General features: G+C 39.5%; 1 protein-coding gene across 5 annotated transcripts; it reads left to right on the top strand.

The window, feature by feature from the left end:
• Nucleotides 1-1,050: 1,050 nt before the first annotated feature.
• pkma (pyruvate kinase M1/2a) lies at nucleotides 1,051-17,625 on the top strand. Of its 5 annotated transcripts, none has more exons than XM_085257122.1 (11): nucleotides 1,051-1,206; nucleotides 8,169-8,350; nucleotides 8,736-8,827; nucleotides 10,537-10,668; nucleotides 10,769-10,955; nucleotides 11,061-11,331; nucleotides 11,539-11,689; nucleotides 11,836-11,988; nucleotides 13,493-13,659; nucleotides 16,060-16,241; nucleotides 16,364-17,625. In XM_085257122.1, exons 1-11 carry the CDS (start codon nucleotides 1,166-1,168, stop codon nucleotides 16,468-16,470), a joined length of 1,665 nt encoding a protein of 554 aa, XP_085113248.1. In that variant the 5' UTR covers nucleotides 1,051-1,165; the 3' UTR covers nucleotides 16,471-17,625. The 5 variants fall into 5 exon arrangements, with proteins under 5 accessions (XP_085113248.1, XP_085113325.1, XP_085113407.1 ...); XM_085257199.1 differs by lacking the exon at nucleotides 1,051-1,206 and adding an exon at nucleotides 2,690-2,824; XM_085257281.1 differs by lacking the exon at nucleotides 1,051-1,206 and adding an exon at nucleotides 2,764-2,897.
• Nucleotides 17,626-17,662: the final 37 nt, after the last annotated feature.

Below are 17,662 nucleotides of genomic sequence, written 5' to 3' on the forward strand. Positions count from 1 at the left end.
ACTGACTCCAATGAAACACTATAAATATGGGTTTTGATGTCATTCACAGTGATTTCATCAGCTTACAGAGTTTAGACTTTTTGGTACTTTATTTGTGAAGCTAAGAAGTCAATCTAAATATTCTAAATTACATATGCAGACTTATTTAGACAAGAGGTTGCCAAATTAAGGGAATCGCTTTTGATTAAAGTCTACAAAAGAAAACTGCACACATGAACCCTTTGTCTGTTTGTACATTTTTCTAATATTTCAGTTTAGGGTGGAAGTTTCTGTTGGTTTTTTTTAAAAAACAAGCTTTCTAACCCTTACTGAGCAGCCATTTTCCAGACAGCAGCTATATTTTTCTTCATTAGCGTTTAGTCTGCTATGATGACTAGTACAGAGGAGTCCAAATTCATCCGTCTGATCTTATTCTAAAGAGCTATATCACAGTGCAATATAAAGTGGACGAAGGAAATGAACAGAAGTTTGTCAAGCTTGTCAACCTAGTTGCCTGCACAAAAGGTTACCAGGTTACCAACAGCTAACACTGGGCAATAGGCCACACTTTGAAAACTCCGTCTTTAGTCTAGGTCATTATCTTTACTCCATTTTCAGCATAATCAGATTGCTAAAACTGCGACCACACCATCACTATTCTATTTGGGGTTAGGAGAAAAAAGACACAATACCATGTTTTGGTGATGGATATATGTATGTATTCACTTCCATACATATATACGTATATATAGATATGTGTTTGTAATAACATAATGTAAAACATGTTGTTGTTTTTTTCATTTTGTAAATGAGCTCAATATTTTAAAGCAAATAATATTAAACAGTATCAACTGATTTTTATCTGTGGTTCCAAGTACTTCACATTCTGTTTTATTTTGGTAGCACTGGTGGAGGCAGTTTTACTAGAGCAGTATTAGCAGCATTAAGGTGTTCTATCTGCTCATCTCTGAGACTTATCTGAGCATATTCTCATACTGTCTTACTGTACAACATGGCACAGGCTTTAGCAGCAATTAATGCTGACTGACAGCCAAGAGCTTGGGCAGTGAACAAAGAGACTGAACAGCAGGTCTGTTCCTCACCTGGAAAGGTGTGTCAACTGGCCTAGGACGCTGGAGTAGATGGGGTCCAAGTAAAGGAAGTCAGCAATCAGAGGGACAGCAACATGGGCAGTGGGAGTAGCAGTGCTACCACAACTGTTAACAGGTGAGTTAAATATGTAACATGGTAAAAGGGGGTACACCTGCAGTGGGAAGTGCAGGCTTTTGTAGCAGTGCAAAAAAATAGCATCTGTGTTTTATTGTTGTTGTAAACTACATGTTTAGGATTATCTGCAGGTTTTGTTGCAGAGCTTAAACATTTTGTTCACTGCAGTTAAAATGTATTCGCGCCTGTGTCAAGGATTTACTTTCGGCAACCAGATAATTAATCACTGTGGCAAGCATTTTTTTTTCATAGTTATGTACTGTATGCAAGGCACAAATCCGTGTTATGTGTATTTATTGCCAAGTGGTAAAACGTAAATGTATACCCCCCCCCCCCCCCACCCCCAAAAAGTTTACATTCTCTCTTTCTCTCTAACACAGGAAGGTTTTTAATGTAGTCCAGTGGCTTTTAAAAGTTTTATGACATTCACAACTTCAGAAGCAGTTTATGCCTAACACATTCTATCAACTTTTACCAATTAAAAATCAATCCAATTTGAATGTTATTATTTTCTTTCCTTATTTCTCCAAAAAATGTTTTTTATCTTAATTTTATGTCATATATCGTTAGCTTCATAGCATAATTGCCTAAGTCAATGACTTAGGCACTTATGCTATGAAGCTAACGATATTTACCTTGGTCATCGTTACCCCACCTGCTTCAACCGTGGGGGACAAGCCACTGTTTGGGGATGCCTGCTACGGATATGATTTAAAGTTAAAAATAATAATTTAAATAAGGCGCAAATAATATTTACATAACATAACAAATAATCGAAGTTAATGTTTATATTTTAAGAGAACGTATTTTGACAATATTCAATATTAAGTAACAAAATGCACATACTTATATAACTGACCATAACCAGACTGCTGTATCGTTTTTTTATCGCTAGATGGAGTTAGAGTCTATAAAGAATTTCCGAGGCCCACGTTAGATTTTTCTGTCTACTGCTGAATGATTGGGAACTTACAAAATACAGCAGGGGCACTAAAAAGCATTTGGGTCTCTTTTTTCTTTCTTTCTATTAACAGTCTTTCATCAACTAAGTTTAACATAAAAAATATATGATGACAGCACACAAGTCGGTTACCGTATACAGCACGTCTAATGATGCTTCCCATGTTACACTAAGCAGCAGATGGTTAGCACGTCCAGGCACTAATGAAGCCAAAAGACAACAAGTAATATTTAATTCATTTAAATACTACGGGGCCTGTAAACGGAGACTGAATGCCGATGTTAAGCAAACTACTGCATTTTTCATCTTCCTCACTTTTATTCGGGAAAGCCACACATAGTCACATGTCCAGGTCCTCACGCGTCCCAACCACTCTGTATCCTTCCGCGCTTTTTTTTATTTATCACTTCCTGGCTTTCAAAAGGCGTAAACCCGATATAAAAGTGAAATAAATCTTCCTTTTTCGTGTTCTTGATGCTATAATGGTCGCAGCGATTGATATAAGACTCTAAAGACCCCCTTTCCCTTTTTACACGTTCTCTCGGATGGATATCGTAGCATCCCTAGAAAGTAGTGCCATAGCTTGAGGTTCTAAAGAGATCACCTTGAGCTGAGCTCAGTGATACGCCAGTCACATCGGTTCAACAGCTACTAAAGGTGGGTATCCTCAACAGGGGGTTCAGCTGCATTGTCTGTCGATCCATCGGACGTGTCACAGCTTTTAAAACCTGTAAGACTTTTATTTTCAGTAGCTATTTTTTACACTCTGGTAAGATTACCGAGTAACTCTGCGTGTTGCTCACCGACATGTGGTTTCCTGTCTTTCTCATTTACCGGTATTTTAATTGATTACTATTTTAAAGCCTCAAAATGTAACAGTGTTAATACAGCTAGATAAATACAGTCGACTTAGATCAGCCATTTTAAACCCCTCATATGCGGACTTAGAATGCTTTTAACAGCCTTGTGGCAGTGCATTTAATAAACGGATAAACCGAGGGAATGTATGTGTAAATTGACCAGCTGCTTATATTACAAACTCTCAAAAAGTAGCAGTATTGTTTTTGTAGCCAACCCAGAAAATGTATGCATACCAGTAACATTTTATTTCATTCGCGTGAAACGTTGTAGAATCGCTTCCTGTTGCCTCTTGACGTGGGTGTGGCCCCTCCGTCTTTTCGGCTTCCCATTGGTCAATCTCCGTGATGCGTCTAGCTCAGGAAAATGTGACGCAGGATGAGAACGTGACCTTTAGCGCATCGTCTTTACTATAACTTGATGCATTTTTATAAAACACTGAAGCTTTATAGCTGATGTAGCTTTTAAATAATGAAAAAAATCTAGTTAATTTCATTGTTGGTAATGTAATGATACTTAATTAAAGAATTGCGTGGTATGTGTTCTCCTTTTCCTCCGTGTGCCCGTTACTGCTAAGCTAAACTCATCACGATGCGCATCTTCATCCTTTTAATTCATCAGTCTTTCCTCTCTTAAGTAAATGCCGGCCACGTTAGATGTTGTGTATGGCATGACCGTCCTGTAGATCTAGTTTGAAATATGGGTTTTGTTTGACTACAGTAATTTTCCGCAGTGGTGGAAGGCCTTATTGACACTAGATACATAGGAATGAAGGCAGGTCTCATCCTGCCAGGTATGTGAACACTTCTTTTTTTCCACAAAAAGAAGTCTTTTAGCTGAATTTTTAAACTGCAGTTTGATATCCTTAATAATTGTGAAATACACCTCGTGCATATGCTTTATTTTCTGAAATGCAGTTATTTGTATAACACTAATTGTCATTGATATGACCTTCCTGGGCAAATGAGCTGTTTACAAAATGAAGTCTCATTTAGTCTGTGAAGGTTCTCAGTCATCCAGGTCATCGTAGTCAAAGGAGCTTGCAAAGAAAAGCGTCTGGACTTCTTTAGTCTCAAGTCTCATTTACAAGAGCCCAACCAAATCAGTTTGTCAGGCAACTGACTGAGTTCTGTTGAAGTGATTAACTCCACAAGAGAACCTCGAGTGTCTTTGCCACTTAAAGCTAGACTGAAAGCACAGAACTCTAGAGGCACTGTTGTAATTATTTTCTCCCATAAAGGCAGAGTAACCCAAGTTAAATTGAGCCTGTGAACTTAAACTTCAGACTCTAGAACTTTATTTTTATTTTTTATCAACAAATACCTCAACAGAAGGTTCTGTGTGACAAACATCTGGGTCATCACTTAGTAATTGTCTGCTTTTGAAAGCATTGTAAAGGGCACCTATCTGTTTACCAAGACCAGTGTGAGTCGTGGATGCCACCTGCTGCTACAGTTAATGAATAAAACTACAATTTCCTCTTCTAGTAGGAACTCCTGTCCTTGACCTGCTGTTTTGATAAGAAAGTTTAGCTTTAGCAAAGCTGGTGGTCAGTGTATTAATCTGGACCAAACAGCTGTTGGTCTCTCTACTGTAGATGTATGTTTGCTAATGCCGCATGGAGCCAACTCCACCATTATGAGTATTCCTCTGCCACCACCTGACAAAATGGTCACTCTAAAGGTACACACTACCCTAAATAAAGTTTGTAATAATCTGTAGATTCTAACAACCATCATGTATTCTGAGGATTAGCTTTCTGCCACTTGACTTGCCATGTTGTGTTATTATTAGCCAAAAATCCATTTTTAGACTCGGGGCTACCCTAGCCTGGTAGCAACACTGGTGTCAGGAGTATTCTGACACCAGAAGTCAGAATACAGAATACTTCCTCACAGAAGTCTCATGTATGTCGGTTGTATTAGATCGTGGTGACTGTCTAGTCACTGTGGGTGCTCTTCATATCCTTTATCCTCATTGAATGGATTTACTCTTGAGCTCCTGGGAATGTTGCACACATGCACGCACGTTGCTGCCGCACTCAGTTCTGCTGTAGCAAGGAGAAGTTTGTTCGCTGGCATTGGAAGCTCAAGCACACTGGGGTGGCTATGGAGGTCATTTGTGTTAACATGCTTTGTCCCCAAGAAGAACAGGAAGATCTACTGGGGGTATGTAGTGTAACCTGCAAATGGTGCCTTGGTTGAGAGAGTGTGGAGGATTGAAACCATTCAAGAGCCACCTTGGATTAGCCCAGTGTTACATCACAGGTCATACAAAATGTTATGTCGCCCTGGCAGGAATGCTACTGTAACTGCTTATGATTGCACAGCTGTTTTCATAGATAAGTTGGATAAGAAATGGTTTAGAAAGACGTGATAAGATGGTGAGACAATATGTTACAAAAGTATATGTCTTACAAAATGATTATCAGCACTCTGCTCTTAGCTGGTCCTGTATCTGTGTCAGGGTTGCTGTAGCTGCTGCTGGTCTGTGACTACTGTCCACTAGGTATCCGGGGTTCAGAGATGCCTCTTTATGTAGTCATTGTGTTTCTCTATAACAACAAGGAGCATGCAAGCTGGAACAATGCATGTTCTTTGGCCAGTCTCATTCCTTCTGGTCCAAAAATAACACTTCACTTGAGGATACAGGCAGTATGTGAGTGTGAGAGGACATTTCTCCTGAACTGCAAAAGACACATGCAGATAATTCTGTGTATTTGCAGAAGAAAATCTTATCAGATCCCTATTTTATGACAGTAATGATGAGACATTCAGCACATTTTTGGTTGATGCACATTTGAAATCCCCAACCTCAACAAGCAAGGGTAAGCTAGCAATTCTGTCACTAGAAGCAAGCCTGTAGTTTTATTACTATTCCTACTCCTAGATACAGCTATGTGGTTTTTTTTTTTTTTTTTTTTTGTTTTGTTTTTTTTTTTTTTGCCAACTATGACTGTTTGTGTGTCCTGGAGACACATTATGTAGTGGGAACTACAGCAACAGGGCTTTTGAGCACTTTGGCAAGGGTCAGTATATCTGTCTGTGGAAAGCTTTTTAACACAGTAGCTTTCCAGAGATGCAAGGAACAGCCTAGTAAATATAGAAGGCTTTACATGTGTGCCCACGTGTAGCACCAAGACTGGCTATATGGTGCAGAGAGGCCTATGGGCCTGCCCAGCTTGACGTTTCTGTCACAGTTCTAAATTTTTTATTTTATTTTTTAATGCATCTCTTTTCAAGTGAATTCTCTCTCTGTTGTATAAATACAGAATTTTCCTTTTTTGGGGGGGAGTTGGTTTTGGACATATTTGTAGTCGTCTAACAAACATCTTCTGTAGGAAGTTGCATAAAACTTCATTTCCACATTTCCTTCTAAATGTCTTTAAAGTTCAATACAGTCCAACATTGCAAAACTGAAGAGGTTTAACGTTAAAGATGTAACATTCAAATTAGACTGTAGAAAAGAGTGACAATGATGGCATTGCATCTTGATGTTGCATTTTTCTCAGATGTTTTGATTGTCTGATTGTCATCGGCTGTGTTTGTTCGACATCATGCTATTGTACTATTTAATCCATTTTGTTAAAGTCGTTTTATTGCTTTTTGGGTCACACCAGGAAATCATTTAAAAACAGCATGCTGCAGTAGCTAGCATGATTACAGGCTCCTTTTGCCCCCTCTGAGATTTTTCCTTGTGGTTCAGCCCACTGAAGGGTTGAGTGTGCTGCAGTAGTGTGACTGAGCTCACGTACAACATTAGTCTGCCTCATTGATGGAAATGTTACATCACCAGTTAGCAGGCTGCTGGCAGTGAGGTTCTGTCTGGAATCCCCCACCATGATGCATTTGCATTTAGGATGTTATGAGTAAGAGAAAGTCAGACCACTACCACGTGTCTGCAGTAAATCTTCCACTGAGAAATTACCACAAAGATGGCTTTGGCTTCAGTTGTAGCTGCAGCATCTAAAAATTGTCTGTGTTTTCCAGATTTTTTTATTTTTTATTTTTTTGCATTAGCCTTTGTATCCTGTTCTGTGTATATTGGTAGGGAATTAAGACTGGTACTAAAGGTGGCTTTTAGTGACTTGTCAGCCTGTTGCTTTGATTAAAAAAAAAACATAAAATAAACCCTTCAAATCTACTTAGAAGTGAAGTTAATCAAATCTGATTAATTTTGCTGTCTGTAAAACCAGCCTATTAAATGAAATATTTGTTTTAGTTGTGTAACCACAGCAACCAGAGCCCTAAAAGAAGCTGCACTCATAATCACTATAGATAAGTAATGTTACACCCTGCTGAGACATGCCTACCTTGTTGGATTAAGCATGATACAATGCTCATTGATACAGTACCTCTCATAACTCTGATTCGTAGGCTGAAAGGAAGGGAGTGTCCCAGCCACACATAAAAGTTCCCTGTGTGCAACTGACTATATTGAGTCACTTCTCACTGCACAGGATTTTAGGTAATCTCTGTTCTATACAGCCTTGTGTTTTACAACTAGAAAAGAGTGATGGTTTCATGTTGAAAGTACAGAAATTCCAACCTTCTAGTTGAGATGTGACTGTTGGCATCGGTGACTCAGCAAGAAGGGTGGGTGGTCTAGCAGCTCAATGGGCTGTACTACTCTGTATAAGCCTTAGCATGTCCTCTAGCGCTACAGATCAACGTTAATATATTTCCTGTTCGTTTTTAAGCTGTTCCAAAGAGGTTGGAGTTATTTTCCTTAATTATTGAAGCGTGAAACATTCATATCCTCAAATTCAAGATAGTCTTGTGCAAATTCTGTGCTCACAATAACCCAGTGCAATATTTAGATTTCATAAGGTGAGTGAGTGAGCTGTCCGTCCGTCTGTCTGTCTTAGCACTACCATGGTTCAGTTTTCCCCTTATGGCAAACTGAGCCATGACTTGTGTATATCATGACACATTTTGTTGGACTTGCGCAGTCTAATACAAAGGTATACAAAAAGGGCTTAGACTGTTAACAGTCTTACTGTTACTCTATGATATAAACTAGCCTAACTAATAGCTATCCTGTTTTACAACACAAATGCAGGTATGTGGATGATGCTTTCAGTGGAATCCAACAACCTCAGTAATAGATTAATTTTATATTTTTTTTTCTCTTTCCTGTTTAGGACTTCTCCAGTTGCACCAGGAATCACCATGCCTCAGTTAAAAGGAGATATGGGCTCGGCCTTCATCCAGACACAGCAGCTCTATGCTGCTACAGCCGACACTTTCCTGGAACACATGTGCCTGCTGGATATCGACTCAGAGCCCATCACTGCGCGCAACACCGGAATTATCTGCACCATTGGTTGGTCCAACCTACCTTTTTTTTTTTTTTTTTTCTTTTTTCTTTTAACTTGTACTCACACAATAATAGATGTGAAACGAAGCTCTTTGTACATTTAAAAGAGAACATCTGTTTTTAAAGCCGCTGTTGTAGGGGCAGCTTAAAAGCTAAGACACTGCATTTCTGGAGATTTAGTTTTTGGTTTTGTGGTGCAAACGTTGCAACGTTTGGTTAAGTTTTCCGTTCACACCATTGAGTCTTCATACAGTACCGTATCTTTTAACAAAATAAGATCTGTTTGGAATTTTACATTTTGGACTTTAGTTTGTACACAATGACTTGTTCCTCCCTGCTAGTAAACGGTATCAAAATCCTAAATGTTAGAATTTTCAATAACTCTGTGCAGGGCCAGCCTCTCGATCTGTGGACATGCTGAAGGAGATGATCAAGTCTGGAATGAACATTGCTCGCTTAAACTTCTCCCATGGCACACATGAGGTGGGTCTTCCTACAACTCGGTCCGCTATGTAAATGTCTTGGGCAATGGCAGTTTACATTTCAGACAGTTAAATCAAATTTTATCTGAGCTGATGGTTTCTTCAAATATAGTTCTTTGTTTTTAAAGGTGTTGCAGATTCTGAAAATTCAGTGTAGAAATCATTAATAATTTTCTTTGAAATTTTTTTTTTTAACATACTTGACTTTAATATATTCTTGGACTGAGTAGATCTAGCTGTTTCACAAAGAATCAATGTAACTGTAGATTTGAAAATGGAAAACGAAATCAAAGCTTTGCTGTTTTGCAGTGCTAGAAAAGCAAGCAGCAACACCTGGCTTTGTTTTGGGGTTTTTTTTCCAGCTGGCAAAACCATAATGGTTTTCTCATAGTGGTTGTGGTGTAACGCTGAAAGTCAGCCAATGTGATTACCTGCCACTTAAGTTATTATTGAAAGCTCCGGTTACCCAGGTAGGCAGCATAAGCCGTGGGCAGGCAGTAGCTGTTTATAAAACCACAAACGATACACTGCTAGTTAATTAGCATGCACTAAGGTGCAAAGCTGGATGTGTTTAATTTTCTTATAGCATTTCCCACAGCTCTGTAGCAAATGTTGGCCAGCATTGAGAAGTAGCAAGATTTCTGGGGGAAAAAGTGCACCTACATTCTTTATCTTCCTTTAAGATATAACAATGTATTTTAGTTTGTTTGCACTCCTGCTTGTGCTAGGATTTAGTTTCATTATTGGCGTACTACTTTTCATCATCTACTTGACTGAGGAATTTCCTTTTGAGAAACGCTACACTCAAACTTATCATACATGGCACAGTATCAGAAGGTGTCTGTCATAATCAAGTTTAACCTGTGTTTAAGGACGCACACAGTGGCATGTCACCCGTCCAGTTATTAACCGTGACAGCTTTATAGCCAAATACACACTTAAAAATGCAAGCCCATGTCAGTCCATGCTTCATGAACTCCTGTCTCAGGAAAACGAGACAGGAGGACGGTGCACCCCGCCCACCATCTGTTTGACCCACTGCCCTCTGACGGCGCGTCAGGTCAATCAGTTCCCACACTTCCATATTCACAAAGGGCTTCTTCCTCTGAGCCATTTGGACTGTAAACAAGCATCCCCCCTTCCCCAACCAACACACACCCCACTCCTGCCCACCCACTTTACTAATCTGAGCCATGGATTGAGTAACCCCCATCCCTCAGGCCACTCATTTAAAAATAAGGTTTTTTGTTTTTTTTGTTTTTTTTCTCCACTACTTCCAAGCACTTTGCAACTTGGTAGTATACATTTCTCCTGTTTGCTATTTATTCATGCTACCAACTATTTATATTTTATTCCACCACAGTGGAGCTCCCAAAATTTCGTTGTACGTGTACAATGACAATAAAGGGCTATTCTATTCTCTATTCTAACCCCATGATGATAACGTATAATTATGACCCAGTTTATAGTCATGTGAGTTGTATTTTTATCTGTTAATTGTCTGGCGTTACTTTTATGTCTGCTTTGTAAAACCTTTATCTGAGAATAAATGCATAAAGTAGTATTGCTCTTTAACATGTTTGCAATCCAAGATGGAATAGAAAGAGGTTGTTAGGGACAGTTTTGACTGAAAGAAATAGTTGGGGTTGACATCTGGGGAAGAGTATTTACTGGAAATATTAACATATTGACTTCTTCCTTGCTTTACAGTATCATGCACAAACAATCAAGAACGTTCGTGAGGCATGTGAGAGCTTTGAGCCTGGCAGCATCCAGTACAGGCCTATTGGCATTGCTCTGGACACCAAGGGCCCAGAGATCAGGACTGGCCTCATTAAGGGAGTGAGTTCAGCTCCACTTGTTCTTTACGAAGCTTCAGTAGAATAAAACCCAACCAGAAAGAACAATAACTTATGTGATGATTGTGTTAATGATTTGACAGAGTGGTACTGCTGAGGTGGAGCTGGTCAAAGGCAACATGATCAAGCTTACCTTAGATGATGCTTACCAGGAGAACTGCAGTGAGGACATTCTCTGGCTTGATTACAAGAACATTACCAAAGTTGTTGAAGTTGGCAGCAAGGTCTACATTGACGATGGACTCATATCCCTGCAAGTCAAGGAGATTGGTGAGTAAAAGCCAGGCCATGATAAATGAGGCCAGCCTCAAAGTCTCTTCTTCTGATCTATTATAATATTTAAAAAATACTTATGTTTATTTTTCACCTCCAAAGGCACTGATTTCCTCAGTTGTGAGATCGAGAATGGTGGCACCTTGGGAAGTAAGAAGGGAGTGAACCTACCCGGTGCTGCTGTAGACCTGCCAGCTGTTTCTGATAAGGACATCCAAGACCTGCAGTTTGGTGTGCAGCAGGGAGTCGACATGGTCTTTGCCTCTTTCATTCGCAAAGCGGATGATGTGCATGCTGTCCGCGCAGTGCTAGGAGAGAAGGGCAAAAACATTAAGATCATCAGCAAGCTTGAGAACCATGAAGGTGTACGCAGGTGTGTGGAAATGGCTTGCTATATCAACATCTTTTATTTAAATGATGGTGTATTGTAGAGAAGAAATAAAAGTAAGCTGAAACCTTTTTTTTTTAAAGGGCTTTAAAGTGGTCTTTATGAGTGTATGTTTATGCCTGACAATATATCATAACAAATGGTTGCACTTGATGAATTTGATAAGCTGGAATTTTTGTACCCGTTTTGCAGATTTGATGAGATCATGGAGGCCAGCGACGGTATCATGGTTGCCCGAGGTGACCTGGGTATTGAGATCCCCACAGAAAAGGTCTTCCTTGCCCAGAAAATGATGATCGGTCGCTGCAACAAAGCTGGCAAGCCAATCACCTGTGCCACTCAGGTCAGACAACAGTAAAGAAAATGTTGCATTTCCTCCTAGCACATCTAGTTTGCTGAGTACTCGGTGTACTAATCATCCTGTCGGCCTAAATGTGTTCAGCTACGTAAATTTTAACCAGACTGGTTTTATTTTCCTAAATTATTCAGATGTTGGAGAGCATGATCAAGAAGCCTAGACCCACTCGTGCTGAGGGCAGTGATGTAGCCAACGCAGTGCTGGATGGAGCCGACTGCATTATGCTCAGTGGAGAGACTGCCAAGGGAGACTATCCTCTGGAGGCAGTGCGCACACAGCACATGGTGAGTTAATGTATAATAACAATATCAAAAGATGGGGAAAATATCTCAAATTAGGCCATAAAGAACTGTAATTTAAAGTAATGATTTTGTGATTTGATTGCATGAATTACAATTATAAATTGGAAAAGATTATAGCTACTGGGTGGTTATGCTTTCATTCTTTCCCTTTTTTCCCCTTTCAATTTTTTTTTGTGTTCACTTTCATGCCCATTGGCATAAACTTTTTACTTTGTCACTTGGTGAAACTTTAAGATGTCAGCCGACATCATCAATATACAAATGAACCATGTTAAAATTCTCAGTTGGGATAATTGACAAAATCCCAGTGATAATTCCGTCTGTGTTTGGCATTTTAAATAACTCTGACATTGCATGATTTCCAAATCATAATGCATGTTGCCTGAACCCCTTCATCTAACACATTGGCTGTTACTGCTATTGTTTACTAGTTACTAAAGTTGCTATGATTTCAGGGAAATCTGTGGAACTTTGGTAGCTGTTAAATAATTCATAGTGCAAATCACTTGTATTCCAGAAAGAGAGAAAAAAAGTGGCTGCTGGAAAAGGGAACAGAAAAAGCATTTTTAAATGATGCTGCACTCAATGACCTGATTAACAAAGGACTGTGGAGATTCCTTAAAATTTGCACACTGTATACCCACATTTGTGTTGTTTAGTTAGGGACAGTCTGAATGAAGTACAATAAAAGTAAAGCACCTTTGATGAAGTCTTAGACCCCATAGAAATTTGCTCTAAAGTATGCACTTAATGCTGTGTTCATTGTTCATGCCTTTTTTTTGGCTTACTGCAACTGTTCACAGCTACTCTGCAATAGAGATGCAGTGACTCAGCAGTCCTGCAGATCTTAGTTTTGAACTTGCTGCCCCCACAGTGAAGTTGGAAGGAATGCTTTAGAATCTTATGTACAGTACAGCCTCTTAATAGCCTCTGTTTATTTAAATAAAACACTTATTTAGTAAGGAAAAGGAAAATAAAACTAACCTCTTCTAAGCCTCTGTTAAAAGTTATTTCTGTATGGTTCCTCTTTAGTCCTCCTGGCTGCCCTTAAGTTTCTTCAGCTTTTTGTGCAGTTTGTTTTGACTCAGTGTTTGTCATTTGTTTTTAACCCAGTAGCTTCTTTAGGACATATTTGTGATTTAATGTTTTAGATAATTTAATTTAAAATTAATATGCAGTTCACTGTATGTCATATTTGATATCATGTAAAAGTTTTTGTAATTTAATCTTGACATTCCCCTTTTTCCCCACTTACTGCACACCTAAATTCTTATATTGCCTTTCATTTCTTTTCTTTTCTTTCTTTTTTTTTTTTTTTTTTTTTTTTTTAAAACCTCCTTCACTAACTTTTTTTTTTTTTTTTTTTTTTCCCCTGTTTTTCATCTTCCTTAATTTGTTTTCCTTTTCTTGTCACTTATTCTTGCTTTACAACTGTTTGCCTGGTTTGAAAACTTTCTTCGATGCATCTTGCCCTCACTTGTGCCAGATTGCTCGTGAAGCCGAGGCAGCCATGTTCCATCGGCAGGTGTTTGAGGACCTGCGTCGTTCCACACCGCACTGCAAAGACCCTGCTGAGGCCATTGCAATCGGTGCTGTGGAGGCCTCCTTTAAGAGCTTGGCCTCTGCGATCATTGTGCTCACAGGCTCTGGAAGGTAGGCAGGTTATCTGGTCTGCCAGTTGGTGGAGGTCACTAACTGTATTTAAGGAGTCTGAGAGGCAGCGTAGGGCCAGGCAGGGACTTTCCAAGGGAACAACTGGGAGAGCTGGCAAACATAACTAGACTCATGGTTGGATGTTAAGAAGTTCTATAGAAGCAGTTAAATGCTTGTGTGGGGACCCTAAAGAAAAAAGACAACATATCCCCAACCCTATTACTCAATGTTCTTCTTCACTGATTTGTGTGTGTGTGTGTGTGTGTGTGTGTGTGTGTGAACATCTTCATTGGCTACATTAGCCATCCTTGTTTAACCAGGAGTCTAGCTACACATTTGCCAGTTAATCCCATTGGTGTGAGTAGCTCATTATATAGTGTGTGATTGAGAGTAACCCCTCCCCAACCCTTCCCTTCGGGGTTCAGATAGCACGAGAGGCCGAGGCAGCCACCTTCCACAGAAAGCTGTTTGTGGAGCTGAGGAGACACTCGCAGCTGACCAGAGATCCTACAGAAGCAGTAGCTGTTGGAGCTGTTGAGTCATCCTTCAAATGCTGTGCTAGTGCCATTATTGTTCTCACTAAGACTGGAAGGTAAGGAAAAGTGGAATAGAGGTGACATGATTCGGGTCCGCAGGTAAGGTGTCGCCAAACGTGTGCTCGCCCATTTAACCCAGCTCCTCCGTCTTCCTCAAACACCTAATGTACTTGTGAAAATCCCCATCCTTCTAGTGTGTGTGTGTGTGTGTGTGTGTGTGTGTGTGTGTGTGTGAGATAACAGTAACTAATTTTATAAAAAATGAGACGGTTATGTCATTAGCCCAGGTGCCCATCTTTTAGACTCTTGTCATTTATAGTTTTGTGAAATTTTAGTTTGGATTGTTGTATTGGCTCAAAATGTTTGAGAACTTGTGACAAAAATATTATTTTAAAACCATAACTTATTTACACACTATGGTGTAAATATGCAGATTTTAAAAAATTGCCAGCATTTTTCTCTTATCATTATTAGCTGTACAGCAGCTGGTTTATTCAGAGAACGCCAAGTTCACGTTTAACAAAGTGATCCTTTAACAATCTTTGCTATTAGAGGATCACTTGGTCTTTAACCGTGGACATCTTGGGCTACTGACAGTGACTTTAAACCTCTGCATATCGATGCTAAAACATAAGTGTTGTCACTTATTTTGGGCTACTCTGACCACTCACTATGGAAATGTTAGAGACTCTGGTTGCTTCCCTTGCCTCTCATACCTGTTGGGAGCAGAACACTGAGAAATAGAAATGAGCCAGACTATCTGAGAACACTTGTGTGTGGGTGGTGGATTATTAATTGCACTGAATTGCTTCTTTCAGGAAACCATCAGTATGGAGATAATTTGCATATATTAAGTTGTTAGTTTCTTACTTATTGCTGAAAATCACTAAGTATTATGAGTTAAATGCTTGGATATGTCTGCTTGGTTAAATGTTTTGCACTTTTTGGAAAAAAAAAATCTAATTAAAACCTCATTGTTCTGCACAACCTTTAACTACTAATTTACAAAACATTGGGATTCTCACCCATGTTAAATGGATCACTGAAACATTGAGTGTATTTTGGAAGTAGTATGTTAACCCCTAATGATATCAAGTATAACAACTGGAATCAGAAATGAAGGAAGAGTTCCATTAATGAAACGTGACTGGAGGGCTTTATAATAGGAAAACTTTCAGCCATTTTACAAGAGGAATTTGCTAATGTGAAATCATGTTCCAAAAAGAAGTCTGCCTTGCAATCAAAAAGCACTGAATACCATAAAGCTGTAAAGAAGTTCAAAGTCTTTTACAAAAGTTAGATAAGAAAAAATGATTTAATACTGTGGCTGTGTCCTTGACCGAGATGAGCGAAGCTTTTAGCTGTCTGTTAAAAGATGAGTTGGGTAAAGTCGCTGTTCACAGGTGTACCATATGCTAATCATGGGACACATCAACTGGTACAGTAGCACAGAGCTGGGATAACAATACACTCCACAAATAAACATCGTAAAACACTGTTTAATTCCCTTTTTTTTGCTGATGAAACTTTAAATTAAGGTTACTCCATAATGAAGCAAAAAAGATGGTAGCTACAATAGGACAGATGGATATAAAATTAAACATGCTCATTAAAGACCCCATATTGCAATTATTTGCCTAAGAACATGTGGTTATCTTTACTTGATCATTTTAACTTTGAGACTTGGGCTATGATTGGACCAATCAATACAAATTTTTGGGCAGTTGTAATGGGTTCACCTGCTCAGTATGCATTAAAATCCATCCATTTCCTTTTTGGAATCTCTTCAGTAAACTTGTACTACTGCAGTCTTTGCATCAATGAAATATGGATGAAGTGTTTAGTTTCCTCTGTGTCCGTGCAGGTCTGCCCACCTGATCTCCAGGTACAGGCCCCGTGCCCCCATCCTCGCTGTGACCCGTAATGCTCAAACGGCTCGTCAGGCCCACCTGTACCGCGGCATCTTCCCTGTCCTCTACACCAAGCCCTCAAACGAAGTGTGGGCAGAGGATGTAGACCTGCGTGTCAACTTTGCTATGGAAATGGGTAAGCAGCTGTTACCTTTAATACCCTGTATACTGTAAACCTAATTTAATACATCAAATAACCACTGCTTCATTTATTGTTTCATAATGATTTTTTTTCTTTTCTTTCTTTTTTTTGTTTAGGCAAGGCCAGAGGCTTCTTCAAAGAGGGTGACGTTGTCATCGTGTTGACTGGCTGGCGTCCGGGCTCTGGTTACACCAACACCATGCGTGTGGTTCTGGTGGCCTGAACAGCCAGGAGGGCAGCTCTGCTTTCTCCTTTTTCTTTTTTTCCCCTTTCATCTATCTTTCATAGCGTTCCAACACCACACTTCACTCCTGCTCACAGCCTTTGGAATCCAGACACTGGGGCTCACATGCTCTACCATTCAACAACTTAGCATTTAGGAAATGATGCAAAGGATTTTTGAAAAGGTACAACCCTCATGGTCGAGGTTTTGAGTGTGAGTGGAGTGTGTTTTTCGCACAGTTCTACCTATGTTCCATTCCTTTCAATTACCTAAATCAAACCAGTCTTCAGGGCCTCAGTAACACACCCTGACCAGAAACTGCTGTATTTATTCACTCAGAACACTTGTATAACTTTAAAAGTTGAATTTTATGAGTGACTGCTTCCTGGTCTGTGTGCATGTGCGTACTGACTCATGTTTAGGTGGGGTTGGTGGTGGAGCCAGCTGACCTTACCAGAGCCCCTTGAGTCTGTAAGGGCATACTAAAAACACTCCTCAGCTGGTTAATTGAACAAAGTAGTGGCATTCTCTGGGCTCCCCGCACAGTGGCTCCACCACTCCACCCAAACAAATCCTGCTCTATTGCTGTCTATATGAAGTGTCCTCATTCGCCAGCTTTCACTGTACAACAGTGTATATGTAAGTGTTGCACTCCTAATTTACTCCAATGTTACATTCAATATTATACTTGACTCTTGTGAGTGGTGAACTTTTGTTTTGGGACATCCAATACTACTTATATTTTGACTGTCTATAGAAAGCTAGTTTTGGATGTCTAATTCAGAGGTAGTTACTGTGTTTGTGTGTTCAGTTGTGTCAAAGCCTTTACATTTCTTTGCGTTTAGATGATATCAAAGCTGGCACCTATGGAAAAATGTGTGGTTCACTAAAGATGACTTGTGTGATTGAGTATAGGACTGATGTAAAGATATGAAGCCCTGACCCTCTAAGTCAATGGTGGTGATGGGTAGGATCCCAGATTTTCTATCTCTGTTGATGACCCGCTGTAACTGTCTCCACGTGTGTAACATGCTTTTGATTGTAATGCTAGAGTGTAAGAACTAACAAAATGTAAAGGAGTATTATAATGCTTAGCTGGTGTACTGAGCTGTCCAACAAGACTTGAGTTCCATCAATAAAAGAGATGAGCACCTATCTGAATGTTGTGATGCGTTTGAATCATTGTTTGTGG

Source organism: Mchenga conophoros, linkage group LG1 (assembly GCF_057382185.1).
Source record: "Mchenga conophoros isolate Kocher_MC1m ecotype Shallow Benthic linkage group LG1, M_conophoros_male_GT1.1, whole genome shotgun sequence".
Classification (NCBI taxonomy): domain Eukaryota; kingdom Metazoa; phylum Chordata; class Actinopteri; order Cichliformes; family Cichlidae; genus Mchenga; species Mchenga conophoros.